At 46.9% G+C, this 19,296-nt stretch overlaps 1 protein-coding gene and 1 pseudogene across 13 annotated transcripts in view; both read right to left on the bottom strand.

Moving 5' to 3' along the window:
* The window catches only part of LOC111949601 (eukaryotic translation initiation factor 4 gamma 1-like), a 73,806-nt gene that overhangs the window by 13,146 nt on the left and 41,364 nt on the right, over positions 1–19,296 (bottom strand). For 6 of the 13 annotated variants that reach the window (XM_023966900.1, XM_023966899.2, XM_023966904.2 and 3 more), the window contains 13 exon segments: positions 326–643; positions 3,825–3,929; positions 4,062–4,295; positions 4,429–4,575; positions 4,775–5,182; positions 5,305–5,460; positions 5,636–5,769; positions 6,106–6,298; positions 6,983–7,071; positions 7,528–8,484; positions 8,803–8,881; positions 9,082–9,198; positions 16,538–16,677. In XM_023966900.1, the coding sequence (XP_023822668.1) occupies positions 326–643; positions 3,825–3,929; positions 4,062–4,295; positions 4,429–4,575; positions 4,775–5,182; positions 5,305–5,460; positions 5,636–5,769; positions 6,106–6,298; positions 6,983–7,071; positions 7,528–8,484; positions 8,803–8,881; positions 9,082–9,198; positions 16,538–16,677 (3,077 nt within the window). 13 annotated transcript variants of the gene reach the window in all.
* LOC111949994 (small nucleolar RNA SNORA17) lies at positions 7,238–7,353 on the bottom strand (annotated as a pseudogene).

Genomic DNA, 19,296 nt, shown 5'->3' with positions numbered 1-19,296 from the left:
CTAGCAGGATTGTTGGGGGCAAAACATCTTGAGATCTGAAAAAGGTCTGAAGTTTCGAGTTATATAAGTGAGAAGTTTGGAGGAGTCAGGAATAGTATGGTCATAACTCTAAATGGAGGTTTAAAGGTTGAGTGGTGTGTGCCAGACTACAGAGGGATGGGGGTTTCAGTTGGGAATGGTAGGGCTGATAGAACTTTACAATGAGGTTGAAGGTTAAGGAGGTGGATGCTAGACTGCAAGTGGAGGGGGTTGGAGTGTTTCAGTCCAAACTGAGTATMGGTCCACGGTGCGTGGCTGAGAATCCACAGTATAATGTATCACTGACCTTAGTGATCTTGCTGAGTCGGCTGGTGTCGATGGGTCTGCTCTTGGTGGAGATGGGAACTGTGTTCCAGCCCTCGTCCTGGGGCTGACTCCTTTGGCCCGTCTGGGGGTGTTGGCCCCCGCGGCTCCCCTGATCTCTTCCTCCTCCTCCTCCACCACCACCACCACCACCACGTCCTCCACCTCCTCCTCTGGTGTTCTGGTTGAGGAGTTGCTGCTGCACCTTGAGAACCTCCCTGTGCTCCTCCAGCTCAGCATCCTTATGGATCTGGTCTATGGTCTTGGGGCCCTGCTCTCCTCTCCTGGGGACCCACGTGTTCTGGGAGGGGGGGGCAGGGAGTGAGTTAGGGCTGTACCCGACTCAAAACAAATCTTGGACGACAGAGACGTCCTGTTCTTTCGACCAATTGATTTTTCAATATATAGGCAGACATACCCTATGTGTTTGAATAAAATCAACTATATATGCACTGAGCTTGTCTGATGCTTTAAGCAAACMGTTTGATTACATAATTAAGAGACAAATGAGACAAGAGTACGATGGTCACACTGTTACAACAAAAATACAGTGAGTGCCTGTGTGACTGGCGCACGTTGTCTCACTCTCCTCCCTACTGTAGTGAAAAGGCACCACAGCACAGGAAGGGTTTTTTAGGCTGTTCGTGCTGAAGTTGCTACATTATTTCAGCCATTTAGTTTCGTACTAGTTTGACTGAAAAGTTCTGTTACCGAAAAAACAAAAGCCTTCATTACAGCAGAGCAAAGCTTAAAAATGGCTTTATCCTCCATTTTGCGTTGCATTAAGCTTGGTACTCATGGAATCAGTAGGCTATTAAACAAACACTAACAGGCAACAGAAGCAGGATCTGTCTTATTTCTGTAGATATATATGGATGATTTACAAAGCCAGGCACATTTAACAGTTAGGCTATTGATTATAGATCTAATTAAGTTAGGGTTTCCTCTCTGCTCAATTATCTTAGACAATTAGGCTAAGGCAAGGGCTGTTTCCTCGTTTCCTCCTGCCTCCGCCACAATGTTCTCAATCCCAATATGCTGGTCAACTTTGCTATTATGCACATAGCAACATAGGGAAAGGCGCCAATTCTTGGGCGTAGAGTATGTTTCATAACCGCGGACAGCGACCGTATCCAATGAAATTAAACCGCATGTTATAAAATAGATATTATTTAATTTTTACATATTCGATTTTATTATATATATTTTTTACATACTATAACCATATACAATTTTAGWATCACATGTCTCAGAGTGATGGACTGTGCCATTCCGTGGCCTCTGCAATGGATTAGTCCACTAAGACCGGAGTGAATCAGACAGGTGTCTTGCACACCCTGTACATTTTTTTTATTGCGACTGCTCGACGAAAGAAATCTCGGTCGACCAACAGCCTATCGACCAGACAATCGACCAGTKAACTAAATGGGGTGAGCCCTAGAGTGAGAACAGTAATATACTTTAACTGAGGATTGGAGTTAGATGGAAAAGTGTGGCGTACTCTTAACACTCCATATCTCTTTCCAGGCAAAGGTTACTTAGTCAATAAAATAAGAGATAAATGGGTGACAACTAGGCTATAGAAAGAGCGGGAGAGATGCCTTGCCCTAACTAGATCCCGCTGTCAGCTTTTCCAGAGAATGGAAACTGAAACTAGAGTGTTTTCCCAGTAAACAGCAGGGGCCAGGGTGCTGACTGAGTGCAGCTGATCAGCTCTTGTGAAACATCCCGACTGCTGCTTTGGTAAGACACTTACTGGGGGTGGAACCATAGAGATCCTAGAAGGTAATTATGTGGTGCACATGTTGGAACTTGTCTGAACACGCAGGAAACATCCTCACACACACAGTGGGGATACTGGATCCAGTGTAACACCACTGCTCTCACCATACTGCGAGTCACTGTCGAACAGACACACAAACACACTGAGGCTCTGCAGACATTTTCCCAGAAAAGTCACTGGATAATAAACTAGTTAAAGTGGAACAGTCCAGCTTTTATTTTTTCCGGAAAACTGCATTATGGGAAACCTCAGACACACACAGCTAACAGCACTGTACAAATACATGCACATCWKGACCTTAGAGGCCTAGGCTACACATCCATACCTGTATGTTCTTAGTAACTAGTCCTTTTCAAATAAAGTAAGAAATGCSAGTTTGTGAATACCTGAAAACTTAGTGAATGGGTCATAGGCATGAGGCTTGGGCTGTATACCGTATATACCAGGTTATTTGGAAATACCCACGGGACGGTTTTTCAACACTGTCAATACCACAAACTATTTATTTGACGTTATTTTAATTAATTTGAATATTTGTAGCTACTTAAGTAAATACCTGCAGTCAACTTGTGCAATTTAGGAGATAACGCAGATCTTGTTATTTCATTACGAAGRTTACCGGTAGTCTTGGGATTAACTGCAGCCCGCGCCAGGTGATCTGGTTACAGTATGGAATTCACAACTYGATATCTTAGAACTATTAAGTTAACTGTCTAAAATGTGCTAAATGCTCTGCAGTTGTGTATTTGGTTTGCTAACTTAGTACCAAGTTATCTAGCTAAGTGGTTAGCTTCTTGCAATCAAGCTCCTCTTGGTAACAGCAGAGAATCCCTTCCGTCTAATATTTGTTTGCGTGTGCAGCAGACTGTGTAACATTTTTGAGTTACTTGTATAACTTTATGAGTGGGATGTCTGTCCTGCAAAGTTTGTCAAGAGACTGTATAAAATGTTTGCATGCGTTCGTTAGATTTTACATGTACTTGTTAGCATTGCTAACCTTTGGATTGAAAATAGTGCCCCTTGTGTTCAGCYCAGGTATTACCGAATATCCCAGTATGGCACTAGGTCGTTACAATCTGGATACTGCCCAAGCCTACTAGGCATGGATAAGTAGTTTATGTGAACATCAAGGGACACATCCATTTAGAAGGGAGGTAAACATCTAGATGGTGAATGACATGGAGAGGAGGGAGTTAGTTACAGTGGCATGGAGAGAAGGGATTGGCTGCAGGATGCAGACTGACTCCAGTCTCAGCTTATGGCACAGAGGGCCCAGCTGGGGAGCCTCCCTGTATTAAAGATCTGACCGTGTCTCCCTCTTAGCCCACTTCAGAACCCTCGACACCCACACAGACTAGTGAGGGTGTCTATGGGCCAGTAAGACACCAGCACACAAAACAACACAACCCACTATTATACACTACACCTGCATGCAAATAGAGGGCATGTAAAGGACGTGAGAGAGGTCAGAGTTGATTTGGGGTCATGGGTAAATTCAGAGGTAATGTGGGGTTAGGGGAGAATATTCTGTCTATGGTAGTTTGACCCATAGTGTTTACTGATATGCTTGGATACATAACAACCAGAGGACAAGGGTCAGTCAGATTAGATTAGAGATGACCAAAAGGTTTAGGTGAGGGGGCTGAAGCATTCCCCAGACACTGGTGGGTGGTGGGTGGTGTGTGTGACGAGGAATTACCCTCCTGAGGTCCAGTACGTCCTGCAGCATGAAGCGGATTCTGGACGATGTCTTCTTCTCCTTGATGATCTTGTCCATCTGGGCAAAGTACTGGTCCATACGTGGCTACAGAAAGAGAGACAGGCAGGTTAGTGTGTATGCGTTTGTGTGTAAATCTGATTCTTAGAAATAATTTGGCATAAGTGTTCTAAACGATGCGTGTCTGTGTGTCTGTCAGTGACACTGGTTCAGCGTTACCTTCGCCTTTTCAAAGTCCAGGTCCTTCCCTATAGTTGACAAGAGTCTACAGAGGCACTCTAGTGACTCCTCATCATGGTTCTTCAGCAGCTTGACAATGCAGTCGTGCATGATGGCCTCTGTCAGCATCTTCAGCTTGAACAGCTCACCAATGAACTTGATGTTGCCTAGCGACCGCCGCCGCGCCTGGTCTTTGGCCTCCTCCAGCTCTGCCTTCAGGCGATCCTTCTCCTCCTTCAGACAGGAAGTGATGTAACAGGAAGTAGGGGGAGGGAGGCATACCAGARAGATGGTCAACTAACGCCTACAGAAACAATAACCGTGTGTGTGAAGGACATTTGAATTGGTCACAGAGCACAGCTCGTACCGTGGCTGCAGCGTCCAGCTCTTTCTGCTTCTTCTCAAAGATGACATCATCGTCCTTGTCCTTCTCAAACTCCTTCTGACAGCGGTTCAGAAGCAGCTTGCGGAAATTCACAGTGACTCCCGGCTTGTCTGTGGTGGGGACTTTGAGCTGACGAGAGGAACAGAAAAACACAAACATTTAGGCCACGGTTGGAGAGCTTTGCAGACGTCACATAAAGCATAAGAGGGAACGTGAGAGGAGATGTCATGAGTGTGTAGTGGCACAACTCAGACACGTGGCACAGAACAGAGACCAGCACACTAGGTGTACACACACAAACAGACACACACCCTTCAGAGTCACTCACCCCAATAAGGCAGCGGCACATGTTGGCGTAGGCCACGGAGAAGTTGGGTTCAGAGATGGCCTTCTCAAAGATCAGATCTATCACTCCCTTCAGCCTCTCCTCTGTATCGATGGTCAGCTCTGTGACCTGCTTCATCAGCTGTTGGAACATCTGAGGGGTCAGCTTGTTCAGGATACTACGGACCCTCTTGAACAGCTCCTGGGTCTTGGCCTCTTCCGAGTCGTCGCTCTCCTCCTCAGGAGCAGCTTGCCCACTGGCAGCCTTCTTGACAGCGGGCTTCCAGGCCTTCTCAGCCTTGTTGAGCTTCACGTCTTCCGTCAGAGACGAAGAGATGTTGATGATCCTCCTGGGCTCCTTACGCTGGCCCTGCTGGGAGCGACGCGGTCCTCCACCACCCATACCAGAGGGCTGGAGGAGAGGAGGGAAGGGGAAAGAAACTCAGTCAACATTGTTTTAATATAATCCCAGAATTTCAGAATCAGAGTGTAGTCTTTGAGAAGATTGACAGATAGTTTTTCATGATAACTCACTGGTCCTCCTCTGTGACCACCTCCACCACCTCCTCCTCCTCCTCCTCCTCCCATTCCAGGCCTGCCCAGGTTGGCAAACGAGGGTGTGAAGTCGGGGCCCATGTTCATCCCTGGCAAACGGCTGGGGTCCAGCTGGCGGAGAGGGGCCTTATTCGCCTGGAGAGAAAGAATGACCGAACAAGGACAGAAGAGAAAGAATGACAGACACAAAGAAAGACAAAATAAATAACTGGTAAATAAAGTGGTCTATCTGAAGAAAAAAAATGATATTCTCGAATGGACCGTGCAGCGGTTCCTCCAGTCCAGCAGGGGACAGAGTGTTGTACTGTACCTTGTCCAGCACCACGTCACTGATCTGAGGCAGGCCCTCAGGCTTGGACATGGCGGCACTGATGAACTGGAAGCCCAYCAGGAAGTCCCTGTCATACCTCTTCTTCTCCTCTGGGTCTATAGGCCTACATAGTTCTGATGGAGAGGAACAAGGAATTATCGATGAATCACATTTATGTGAGTTTTCATCAGTATAGTGTTCAGGGTTTAGGTTGGTAGAGTTGGGGTATATAGTCTGTCATCCGAACTGAGTATTACTCCGTTTCACTTCTAAAAATCATACATTGATGTCAAATGGGACTTMATGACTCGTGCTCTGACAAAGCATTTCCAATAAAGTGAAACTTTGCATCCTCTCTTGACTGACACGCATACCTTGTGAGATAAGGTGTAGAGGATAACGTTAAGAGGATAACATTTCTAAGTATAGAAATGCTATAGGGCATCTCCGGGCCAAGGTTCAGAACCCACCCTCTTTGTACTGGTACTTCAGATCCTCGGGCTTGGGTTCGATATTCTCTGCATCCAGTTTGTCCTCCTTCTCCTCCCACGTCTCATCCACCTCTTCGACTGCAGGGGTGTCGGCTGGGCGGGGCTCCTTAGCGTCAGAGGCAGAAGTGGGTGTGGCCTGCTCTGGCTCAGGAGGGCTCTCCACTACCTGCTCCTGGAGAGGGGGTGAGAGAGAGAGAGAGAGAGAGAGAGAGGGAGGGAGGAGAGATGGAGGGGGAAGAGAGGGAAAGAGGGAGAGAAGGAGCGGGTTGAGTGAGAGAGAAGGAGAGGGTTGAGGGAGAGAGAGAGGGTTGAGGGAGAGAGAGAGGGGGGAGGGAGGGAGAGAGAGGGGGGAGGGAGAGAAAGGGTATTAGTCAGTGTACATTGTTTTCATTCTGGGGTTTTTAATGGGCCAGCTGTAAACAGGCATTCTTAAAGCTTTGATATGAGATGGCGTGGGTGGTGTGTTTGATATGAGATGGCGTGGGTGGTGTGTTTGATATGGATGGCATGGGTGGTATGAGATGGCGTGTTTGATATGAGATGGCGTGGGTGGCGTGTTTGATATGAGATGGCGTGGGTGGCGTGTTTGACATGAGATGGCGTGGGTGGTGTGTTTGATATGAGATGGCGTGGGTGGTGTGTTTGATATGGATGGCATGGGTGGTATGAGATGGCGTGTTTGATATGAGATGGCGTGGGTGGCGTGTTTGATATGAGATGGCGTGGGTGGCGTGTTTGATATGAGATGGCGTGGGTGGCGTGTTTGACATGAGATGGCGTGGGTGGTGTGTTTGACATGAGATGGCGTGGGTGGTGTGTTTGATATGGATTGAATGGGTAGTTCATGTGAACGGACCTCCTTAAAGGCATCCAGGAGGTCTCCAACAGCCTCCTTCTTGTTCAGATCCTTCATCTTCCTCTTTTTCTTTGGCACAGAAACAGCAGCTACAAGCAGAACACCACCAACACAGTCAGACTAAACCTCTATGGATTGACACTCAATCCCAATCCCTAGTCCAACCATAGCACCCAAACTCCACCTAGACTATCAGAAATCAAGGTGGAGCGGTTACCACATTGCCACCTATCCAACTTTTTATTTGTATGGCTTTCTGTTGGAGCTGTGATCACTCCAAGTAGCCACTGTTCTGGGTCCTCAGCGTAGACATAACCCGGTAACTCTCTGCCCCTCACACACAGTCGGACTGCAACGCCTCAAGGGGCAGATCCTGTTTAATCTTCACCAAGTGCCAAGCGGTAGGGTTAGGAATTAAAATAGAGAAAGACAACGTGGTTGAATGAGACAGACAGACAGATGGATCCAGATAGAGAAAAAGACAGACAGAAGGAGACTGTTTCAAAGAAGTAGAGAGAGAAAATGCAAGTCAGACTGATACTGACCTTGCATAGAACTCTCCCCGGCTGGGGTGGTGCTCTGTGGTGGTGGAGAGTCCATCTCGTCTTCCAAACGGGGAGCAGTTACAACTGTAGTAGTAGCAGTCTCAGCTAGGACAGGCGTCGCCTGGGCAACGGGGGCGGGCGTCGCCTTGACAACGGGTGCGGGCGTCACCTTGACAACGGGGGCGGGCATTGCTGTGACTGCAACAGGCGTCGGTTTAGGCATGGGTGCCTCGCTCTGTAACTGGGCCACCTCAGGCTCAGCGATGGGGCTGACGTCACACTCCGACAACTCCGCACACATCTTCTCAGGGTCCTGGGGGCTGGGGAGCGGCAGGCCATTGGGCAGCCTGAGCTCCTCTGGCTGGGCGATGGGAGACTCCAGGGGGGGTTCTGCTGCCTGGGGGGTGGGCATGTTGATGGACAGGGCTGCTGGCTCCTCCTCCTTGGCTGGGGTTGGCTGGATGGCAGAGATACCATTAGTGCTGCTGCTAGGGGTGGTCACTGGAGCAAGGGAAGGCTCAGGTTTGGATGATGTAGTCCCCTCCTGCCTAGCCTCTGCCACCTCTTTAATCTCCTCTTTCTCCTTCACTTCCTCCCGCTCCTCCTTGGCAGCTGAGGGATGCTCCTCAGCTGCAGGAGTGGGGCGGGGTTCAGGCAGGGGTGCAGGGTAAGCGGGCACTTCAGGGGCAGATGGGGCTGGAACAGCGGCTGGGACTGGAGCGTCCATCATGTCTGCAATGGGACAAGTTGAGGGTTGGGGGGTAGTAGGGACAGTAGTGTGGAGGGTGGTAGTTACCGACGGGGGTGAGGGTAGGTCCTGGGATAAGGAAGGGGATTTACTGTTTGTGTCTGGGAGTTTGACCTCTGTTGGGGCAGGGGAAGTCTTGACCAGTTCAGGGGTTTTAGACGGGGCTGGGGGGCCAGTTATGAGAGTGGCTGCAGGTTTCCCTCGGTCATCTGAGGAGGAAAGGAGATGCCACGAGGAAAAACCACTGGTTAAATTCACCTTAGAAAGGTAATGGTTAACAGACTCAAATGGACCATATTACCATACTAATGTTCAAATTGACCCTCATGTCTGTTGATCTTTTTATAATTACCCACTTATTATCAATTCAACATTAAATGGTAAAAATACACAGGTCCTTTCCAAAGGAGCATTTTGTCTATGTGATTGTCAAATTCACAAAAAATTACTTCTATGTACTGAAGGTGAACCAATGAGCGACGGCCAGCTACGTCCTTCAAGATGACCTGACCCCTCGGCCAACTCACCTGGTCTGACCACGACAGGTGTCACGTTCTCCCAGTCTGCCTGGGCAATGGCTGGGCCCTCTGATCCAGATATAGACGACTAAGGGACCGAATACAACACACAGACATTAAGTAACTGGAGTGGACACAACCATATGACAGCCTTATGAAAACCTTGTGACAGGTTAGATACAATGCCCAATATGAAAACAAAATGTCTGCACATCCAATAACCGGAGGGTATGGTAGCTAAAAGTGTGTAATGGGATGATGGTTGGTGACGAGGGTATGGTAGCTCACCTCTGAAGAGTCGTCGCTCACCTGTGGGGGTGTGGGMGTGGTGCCACTGCGGGTGCCCCCTGACATAATCTCCTCAGTGATGTCTTTACCACCCTGGTTAGGGTCTCGTATTATGATCTATAGAGAGGACACAAGACAACAGTGAGGGATACAAGAAGAAACATTTAGAGAATGCAGGAAAGCCTTCGAGAAAAACTTGTTACTCGCTCTCGTTTCATTCCCTTTCTAAAGGAGGGAGAGCAAAAAAGAGAGAACGAACGAGAGTAAAGAAGAGAGGGAGGGTGAGGAGAAAGCTGAAGAGAATAGCTGTCACAACTTAACTGCTTCCTATGATGCTAGGCCCTGTTTCCAACTCTGCCAAGTCTTCTGTGTTGTACTGTAGGGCTGTGGCCTAGCAGCGTCTTCTCAATCAGCAGAGCTACATTTCTCACACTCACACAAGAAACACCAGCCCCACAAAGCTATGCAGCCTGACAAARACAGATTTGTAGACAGATTGCTGCCTTGTTTAAGCTAATTCTTCCCCAACAAAATATGACTACGGACATACTCAACTTTAGTCAAATAAATTCCAGTGCAAGCCAGACATTATTTTTGCTCTCTCCATATGAACTCAAACTATACCTAGAAAATCAGCCAGATTTGCTGTTATTGAAACTGAAAAACGGATTACTCATTTACAAGGTGTGCCCTTACACAGAGCCACATGTTTTCTATCACAAACTCTCCTCGCTCTCTTTCTGTCTGTCACACACTCTAAGAGTTGTCAGCAACAGGCATGAGCCAGCACATTCCCCCGCTGGTAGAGTCGTTTACCTGACGCGGACAGGCTCCAGAGCCCTTAGCAGGCCTCTCTCATCCTGGGGCCGGAGTTGAGCTGTCGGCCTGCAGGCCTCTCCCAGCAAGTAGGCTGCTTTTGCAACCGTGGTTGGGATAGCGCACGTAGCCTACTCCCTCAACAACTCGCAGAGCAAGCAGGGCAGAGCCTTGTTCCCAGCTCTCACACACACACGTAGAGGGAGAGACAAAAGACAAAAAGAGAGCGAGCGACAGAGAAGCCAGAGTGACTGGCCTTGTGGAGCTGCAYCACWGGAATGCAAGCGCCCCCGCCCACTGAGCACCGAACTACAGACAGTCAAAGGGGGCCAAATAGAGGGGGAAAGAGGGAGGAGCAACTCCAGAAAAAAAGGAGGAGAAAAAAACTATTCAAAACTTTAACAAATGAGCTCCGGCTAGTGTAACCCCCCCTTATCTCTCTCTCAGCTGCTCTTCTGTCATTCTGTACTCACGCACTACAAAACATTTCAGCCTCTTCCTGGGGGAGAGGGGGGGTATGCCACAGAAGCAGCAGCAGAGAGGGAGCGAGAGAGAAGGGGAGGAGATAGGTCAGCCATTGTGCTTCTGGCTCAGAGGGGGAGGAGCCCGGCAGCCACGTGGAGCTGAGCTATGTGCTGACATGTCCTTAAACCCCCCTGGTCTACCCAGAGACCAGAGAGAGAGAGATTCATAAAGATCAGRGGAGAGAGAAAAAAAACAGGCCAATGCACTGCTTGAAGGCAGTGGGGAAAAAAGGAAAACATTTAGAAAATTAACACACAGCTACGACTAAACAGTCTGCTTAGCTTTGCTGAAAAACAACAGCTTTACACTTCATACTCTTTTGCCAGCATGCTGGCAGACATTATTGAAATCATAGAGAAAGACAATGTGACGCTCAGACACAGACTGTCTGAATCACAACTGACTCGCTGTCTGCTGCAGCAGCACTTCCTCCCCTGCCACCCCGGTCTACCATCCCCCTACTAATAAATTACATTTTATATTTCACCTTTATTTAACCAGGTAGGCCAGTTGAGAACAAGTTCTCATTTACAACTGCGACRTGGCCAAGATAAAGCAAAGCAGTGCGACAAAAACAACACAGTTACAAACAAACGTACAGTCAATAACACAATAGAAAAATCTATGTACAGTGTGTGCAAATGTAGAAGAGTAGGGAGGTAGGCAATAAATAGCCCATTGAGGCGAAATAATTACAATTTACATTAACACTGGAGTGATAGATATGCAGATGATGATGTGCAAGTAGAGATACTGGGGTGCAAAAGAGCAAGAGGGTAAGTAATAATATGGGGATGYGGTAGTTGGGTGTGCTATTTACAGATTGGCTGAGTACAGGTACAGTGGTCGTTAAGCTGCTCTGACAGCTGATGCTTAAAGTWATAGAGGGAGAGATAAGATTCCAGCTTCAGTGATTCTTGCAATTCGCTCCAGTCATTGGTAGCAGAGAACTGGAAGGAAAGGCGGCCAAAGAGGTGCTGGCTTTGGGGATGACCAGTGAAATATACCTGCTGGAGCGCATGCTACGGGTGGGTGTTGCTATGGTGACCAGTGTGCTGAGATAAGGCGGGGCTTTACCTAYCAAAGACTTATATAGATGACCCGGAGCCAGTGGGTTTGGCGACAAATATGTAGTGAGGGCCAGCCAACGAGAGCATACAGGTCGCAGTGGTGGGTAGTATATGGGGCTTTGGTTACAAAACGGATGGCACTGTGATAGACTGCATCCAGTTTGCTGAGTAGAGTGTTGGAGGCTATTTTGTAAATGACGTCGCAGAGGTCAAGGATCGGTAGGAAAGTCAGTTTTACTAGGGTATGTTTGGCAGCATGAGTGAAGGAAGCTTTGTTTGCGAATTAAGAAGCCGATTCTAGATTTAATTTAGGATTTTACAGTTTACAGTCTAACCAGACACCTAGGTATTTGTAGTTGTCCACATATTCTAAGTCAGAACCATCCAGAGTAGTGATGCTAGTCGGGCGGGAGGGTGCGGGCAGCAATCGGTTCAAGAGCATGTACTTAGTTTTACTAGCATTTAAAAGCAGTTGGAGGCCACGGAAGGAGTGTTGTATGGCGTTGAAGCTCATTTGGAGGTTTGTTAGCACAGTGTCCAAAGAAGGGCCAGATGTTCCAAATAGACCAAGACAGTCGTGAAGAGGGCACGACAAAGCCTATTCCCCCTCAGGAAACTAAAAAGATTTGGCATGGGTCCTGAGATCCTGAAAAGGTTCTACAGCTGCAAGAACGAGAGCATRCTGACTGGTTGCATCACTGCCTGGTAGAGCAATTGCTCGGCCTCCGACCGCAAGGCACTAGAGGGTAGAGCGTACGGCCCAGTACATCACTGGGGTTAAGCTGCCTGCCATCCAGGACCTCTACACCAGGCAGTGTCAAAGGAAGGCCCTAAAAATGTTCAAATAGCCCAGCCACCCCAGTCATAGACTGTTCACTCTACTACCGCATGGCAAGCGGTACCGGAGTGCCTAGTCTAGGACAAAAAGGCTTATCAACAGTTTTTACCCCCTAGCCATAAGACTCCTGAACCAGGTAATCAAATTGTTACCCGGACTATTTGCATTGTGTGCCGCCGCCCCCCCCCAACCTCTCTTTTACGCTGCTGCTACTTTCTGTTTATCATATAAGCATAGTCACTTTAACTATACATTCATGTACATATGTACATACTACCTCAATTGGCCCGACCAACCAGTGCTCCCGCACATTGGCTAACCGGGCTATCTGCATTGTGTCCCGCCACCCGCCAACCCCTCTTTACTCGACTTCTACTCTCTGTTCATCATATATGCAGTCACTTTAACCATATTTACATGTAAATACTACCTCAATCAGCCTGATTAACTGGTGTCTGTATGTAGCCCTGCTACTTTTATAGCCTCGCTACTGTTTTTCACTGTCTTTTTTCTGTTGTTTTTATTTATTTACATACCTATTGTTCACCTAATACCTTTTTTGCACTATTGGTAAGTAAGCATTTCACTGTAAGGTCTACCTACACCTGTTGTATTCGGCGCATGTGACAAATAAACTTTGATTTGATGTCTACAGAATGGTGTCGTCTGCGTAGAGGTGGATCAGAGAATCACCGGCAGCAAGAGCGACATCATTGATGTATACAGAGAAAAGAGTCTGCCCGAGAATTGAACCCTGTGCCACCCCCATAGAGACTGCCAGAGGTCCGGACAACAGGCCCTCCGATTTGACACACTGAACTGTCTGAGAAGTAGTTGGTGAACCAGGCGAGGCAGTCATTTGAGAAACCAAGGCTGTTGAGTCTGCCGATAAGAATACAGTGATTGACAGAGTCGAAAGCCTTGGCCAGGTCGATGGAGACGGCTGCACAGTACGGTCTTTTATCGATGGCGGTTATGATATCGTTTAGGACCTTGAGCGTGGCTGAAGTGCACCCATGACCAGCTCGGAAACCAGATTGCATAGTGGAGAAGGTACGACGGGATTCGAAATGGTCGGTGATCTGTTAGCTTGGCTTTCGAAGATTTTAGAAAGGCAGGGCAGGATATAGGTCTATAACAGTTTGGGTCTAGAGTGTCTCCCCCTTTGAAGATGGTYACCGCGGAAGATGACCGCGGCAGCTTTCCAATCTTTGGGGATCTCAGACGATACGAAGAGAGGTTGAATAGGCTAGTAATAGCTGAAAGAATTTGAGGATAATTTTAGAAAGAGGTTCCAGATTGTCTAGTCCAGCTGATTTGTAGGGATCCAGATTTTGCAGCTCTTTCAGAACATCAGCTGTCTGGATTTGTGTGAAGGAGAAGCGGGGGGGGGGGGGGACTTGGGCATGTTGCTGCAGGGGGTGCTGAGATGTTGGCCGGGGTAGGGGTAGCCAGGTGGAAAGCATGGCCAGCCGTAGAAAAATGCTTATTGAAACTATCAATTATCATAAATTTATCGGTGGTGACAGTGTTTCCTATCCTCAGTGCAGTGGGCAGCTGGGAGGAGGTGCTCTTATTCTCCATGGACTTCAGTGTCCCAAAATTTTGGGGAATTAGTGCTACAGGATGCAAATTTCTATTTTAAAAAGCTAGCCTTAGCTTTCCTAACTGAGTATATTGGTTCCCGACATCCCTGAAAAGTTACATATTGCGGGGGCTATTCGATGCTAATGCAGAACGCCACAGGATGTTTTTGTGCTGGTTAAGGACAGTCAAGTCTGGGGTGAAACCAAGGTCTATATCTGTTCTGAGTTCTACATTTTTGAACGGAGCATGCTTATTTAAGATGTTGAGGAAAGCACTTTTGAAGAGCAACCAGGCATCCTCTACTGACGGGATGAGGTCAATATCCTTCCAGGATACCCGGGCCAGGTCGATTAGAAAGGCCTGCTCACTGAAGTGATTTAGGGAGCGTTTGACAMTGATGGGGGTGGTCGTTTGACTGCGGACCCATTACGCACGCAGGCAATGAGGCAGTGATCGCTGAGATACTGGTTGAAGACAGCAGAGGTGTATTTAGAGGGCAAGTTGGTCAGGATGATATCTAAGAGGGCGCCCATGGTTACGGATTTAGGGTTGTACCTGGTAGGTTCCTTGATAATTTGTGTGAGATTGAGGGAATCTATCTTAGATTGTAGGATGGTCAGGGTGTTAAGAATGTCCTAGTTTATGRCACCTAACAGTACGAACTCTGAAGATAGATGGGGGGRGATCAATTCACATATGGTGTCCAGGGCACAGCTGGGGGCTGAAGGGGGTCTATAACAAGCAGCAACAMTGAGAGACTTGTTTCTAGAAAAGAGGATTTTTAAAAGTAGAAGCCCGTATTGTTTGGGCACAGACCTGGATAGTATGACAGATAGTGGGACTGGAAGGTCAGGGGGCCTCTCTTGAAGAACCTTCAGCAGCGTGGGATGAGGCCGCTTGGCTGGCCAAAGTCCACCCCAGCTACGACAGCATGCTCCCACTGCCAGTGATAAAGCAGCCAGGCCCATCGTACCATACAGAGCACAGGTACACTGGAGACTAGATCAGACTAGTCCACCGTACAGAGCACAGATACACTGGAGACTCAATATACACTGAGTGACAGAGTGACCAGGTGAAAGCTATGATCCCTTATTGATGTCACTTGTTAAATCCACTTCAATCAGTGTAGGTGAAGGGGAGGAGACACGTTAAAGAATAATTTTTAAGCCTTGAGACTATCGAGACATGGATTGTTTGTGTGTGCCATTCGGGTTAAAAGATTTAAGTGCCTTTGAACGGGATATGYTTGTAGGTGCCAGGCACAACGGTTTGTGTGTGTCAAGAACTGCAATGCTGATGGAGTTTTTCCACACAACAGTTTCCTGTGTGTATCAAGAATGGTCCACCACCCAAAGGACATGCATCCAACTTGACAACTGTGGGAAACATTGGAGTCAACAATGGGCCAGCATCCCTGTGAAATGCTTTTGACACCTTGTAGTCCATGCCCCGACAAATTGTAGGCTGTTGGGGGTAAAATTGGGGGCAACTCAATATTAGGAAGGTGTTCCTAATGTTTTGTACACTCAGTGTATGCCTGCTGCACAGAGACAAGAGAAAATTGCTGAAAACATGTTGGCTCACTATTTAAAAATAAGGGCAAGCTATATGATGAAAAATACCGGAGTTTTGGCAGATACAGCCGACTAGCGCTAGCTGACGCTACCTAGCAAATTTGTAAAAAATATATATGTTATACAAATTGATACTTTGAGTCAAAGTATTGATATAATATTAGTCCAAAATAATATTGTGATATGTAACTATCATTTCCCCCCTCCCCATCACTAATAGACATACCTGATGAATCCAGACCAGCAGAGGCCACCAGCAGAGGCACACTAGTACTACAGCCCTAAAGAACATGCTTCAGTCACACAGCAGTTTAGTAGTATAGTTCATCACGTAAAAAGTTACCCATTTCAAATCAATGACTGACCCAAACGTAAATCATGAGGAGTAGACCCATCTAGAATCCTCCCTAGACAGAATGCAACACTACCCCACAGCACAGTGTTTATCACACAAGTCCTCTCGTTACCATGGCAACGTGTTATGTCACATCRGGCCAGACAGGAAAACACAGTAGACCAGTTTTGTAGACCAAAACTGCACTGTGTACCTTCACAGTGGATGATGGGGAAAGGAATCAGTGTTGGATACACCTTGCTGACAAACTATACTTTTTATTTATTTTTATATTCACACGCTTTATTAGCACAGTCCTTATCTTCCTTTAAAACATGAGAATCACTGAAGTATTCAAACCCTGCTCTGCATGAGGGGGAACACTGTCTGTATAACATCAGACCCCTAATGTTTCTTGGTGGTTGTTTCCAGTTGTGTTACTTGTCCATTCTGGGATCAGGATACCTGATTGTCTACCTGATTGTCTGATCTAGGAGGTGCTACGTGGGCTGGCCTGCGGTCCAGCAGTTAGTGCCGCTGGCCCTGTGGGTTCCAATCCAACTCACTGACCTTGTGCTCCTCCCATCTCTCCTGTCTTTTCTCTACTATCCTATCTGCTAAATAAACCCACAAAATGAAACAGTAGAGGTGGGGTGATGAGTTTAACTGTGTGTGGTGTATAACAGTAGAGGTGGGACGATGAGTTTACCTGTACCTGTTTGCGCTCCCTTTTGGGGTGGATCTGTTGCTGTGGAGGTAGTTGCTGCTGCTGGGGGGGAGGGTTCATGATGACCGGAGCAGCCGGCACTGAGGACGTGTACTGCTGTTGGGCCGGGTAGTATGCCCCTGCTGTGGACAAGACAGAGAGAGTTGTCCCACAAACTTAGTTACGCAAGTAGTTATGAATGTCAGCACTTTTGGAAATCACCAGCAAAACGCCAAAGTTTGGTGTCAAGCATATGTGTTGTGAGAACAGCTGCAGTACTAACCACTATGAGAAGCACTTAAAAACATTCTCCGTACTAATTCACCAGCTGCGGCAGATTGTCGGAGTATTTTCAGAATTAAAAGGAAACGTCACAATTTTTCTACTTTATATTCATCATCTCCAGCACCACCCCAACATATGAGAAAATGTAATGTTTCTTTGTTTTGTAGTAAAAAAGATAGCGGAAGATAAGTGTTTCCAATGACGACATGGYTGTGCTTCGTGTGATTTTMACCAATTGTGAATAGGCATTCGAAACACTTATCTTCCGCTATGTTTTTTACTACAAAACAGAGAAAAGCACCATCTTCACATACAGTGCTGTGAAAAGTTCTTATCCCCTTTCTAATTTTCTCTACTTTTTTATATTTATGATACTGAGTGTTATCAGATCTTCAACCAAAACTTAATATTAGATAAAGGGCACCTGAGTGAACAAACAATTACCTTCTAATTTAATTTATTTCATGTACAAAGTTACGCAACACCCAATGCCCCCGAGTGAAAAAGTAATTACCCCCTTAAACCCAATAACTGGTGGTGCCACCTTTAGTTGCAATGACTGCAACCAAATGCTTGCTGTAGTTGTTGATTTGTCTCTCACATTGCTGTGGAGGAATTTTGGCCCACTCTTGCATGCAGACCTGCATTAACTCAGCGATATTTGGGAGTTTTGAAGCATGAACGGCTCGTTTCAAGTCCTGCCACAACATCTCAATAGGGATTAGGTCTAGACTAGGCCATTCCAAAACTTCTAATTTGTTGCTTTTTAGCCATTTTCATGTAGGCTTTATTGTTTGTTTTCTCCTGTAGAATTCTCTGACACAGAAGAATTCATGGTTCCTTCTACTAAAGAAAGTCGTCCAGGTCCTGTGGCAGCAAAGCATTCCTAAATTGTCACACGATTGTGGAATGCAGTGTTTGGTTCTCGCCAGGTATAAATGGGACCCATGTCATCCAAAAAGTTACACTTTTAAAACATCTGTCCATAGAACATTCTTTCAAGAGTCTTCATGATGCTTTTTGGCAAACCTGAGTCAACATTTTGGACGACATGGGTCCCATTATGCCTGGCGAAAACCAAATGCTGCTTTGAATACAGTGCCTTCGGAAAGTATTCAGATCCCTTGACTTTTCCACATTTTGTTACAGCCTTATTCTAAAATGGAACATTTACACACAATGCCCCATGATGACAAAGCAAAAAACAGGTTTTTAGAAGTGTTTGCTAAGTTAAAAATAAAACCAAAATAACTTATTTACATAAGTATTCAGACCCTTTGCTATTASACTCGAAATTGAGCTCAGGTGCATCCTGTTTCCATTGATCATCCTTGACATGTTTCTACAACTTGATTGGAGTCCACCGGTGGTAAATTAAATTGATTGGACATGATTTGGAAAGGCACACACCTGTCTATATAAGGTCCCACAGTTGCCAGTACATGTCAGAGCAAAAACCAAGCCATGAGGTCAAAGGAATTGTCCGTATAGCAGGAGACAGGATTGTGTCGAGACACATCTGGGGAAGGCTACCAAAAGAATTCTGCAGCATTGAAGTTCCCCAAGAACAGAGTGGCCTCCATTCTTAAATTGATAAGTTTGGAACCACCAAGACTCTTCCTAGCGCTGTCCGCCCAGTCAAACTGAGCAATCAGGGGAGAAGGGCCTTGGTCAGGGAGTTGACCAAGAACCCGATGGTCACTCTGACAGAGCTCCAGAGTTCCTCTGTGGAGATGGGAGAACATTCCAGAAGTACAACCATCTCTGCAGCACTCCACCAATCAGGCCTTTATGGTAGAGCGGCCAYCCACTCCTCAGTAAAAGGCACGACAGCCCGCTTGGAGTTTGCTAAAATGCACCTAAAGACTCTCAGACCATGAGAAACAAGATTCTCTGGTCTGATGAAACCAAGATTGAACTATTTGGCCTGAAGAGTGACCAAGTGTCACGTCTAGAGGTAACCTGGCACCATCCCTATGGTGAAGCYTGGTGGTGGCAGCATTATGARGTGGGGATGTTTTTCAGCGGCAGAGACTGGGTGACTAGTCAGGATTGAGGGAAAGATGAACAGAGTAAAGTACAGAGAAATCKTTGATGAAAACCTGCTCCAGAGCGCTCAGMACCTCAGACTGGGACGAAGGTTCACCTTCCAACAGGACAACGACCCTAAGCACACAGCAAGGCAACACAGGAGTGGCTTCAGGACAAGACTCAATGTCCTTGAGTGGCCCAACCAGTGCACGGACTTGAACCCGATCGAACATCTCTGGAGAGATCTGAAAATAGCTGTGCAGCGATGCTCCCCATCCAACCTGACAGAGCTTGAGAGGATCTGCAYAGAAGAATGAGAGTAAGCCCCCAWACACAGGTGTGCCAAGTTTGTAGCGTCATACCCAAAAAGATTATATGCTGTAATCGCTGCCAAAGGTGCTTCAACAAAGTACTGAGTAAAGGGTCTGAATACTAATGTGAAATGT

This window comes from Salvelinus sp. IW2-2015, linkage group LG22 (genome assembly GCF_002910315.2).
Source record: "Salvelinus sp. IW2-2015 linkage group LG22, ASM291031v2, whole genome shotgun sequence".
Classification (NCBI taxonomy): Eukaryota; Metazoa; Chordata; class Actinopteri; order Salmoniformes; family Salmonidae; genus Salvelinus; species Salvelinus sp. IW2-2015.
This window is presented reverse-complemented; position numbering and strand designations above follow the sequence as displayed.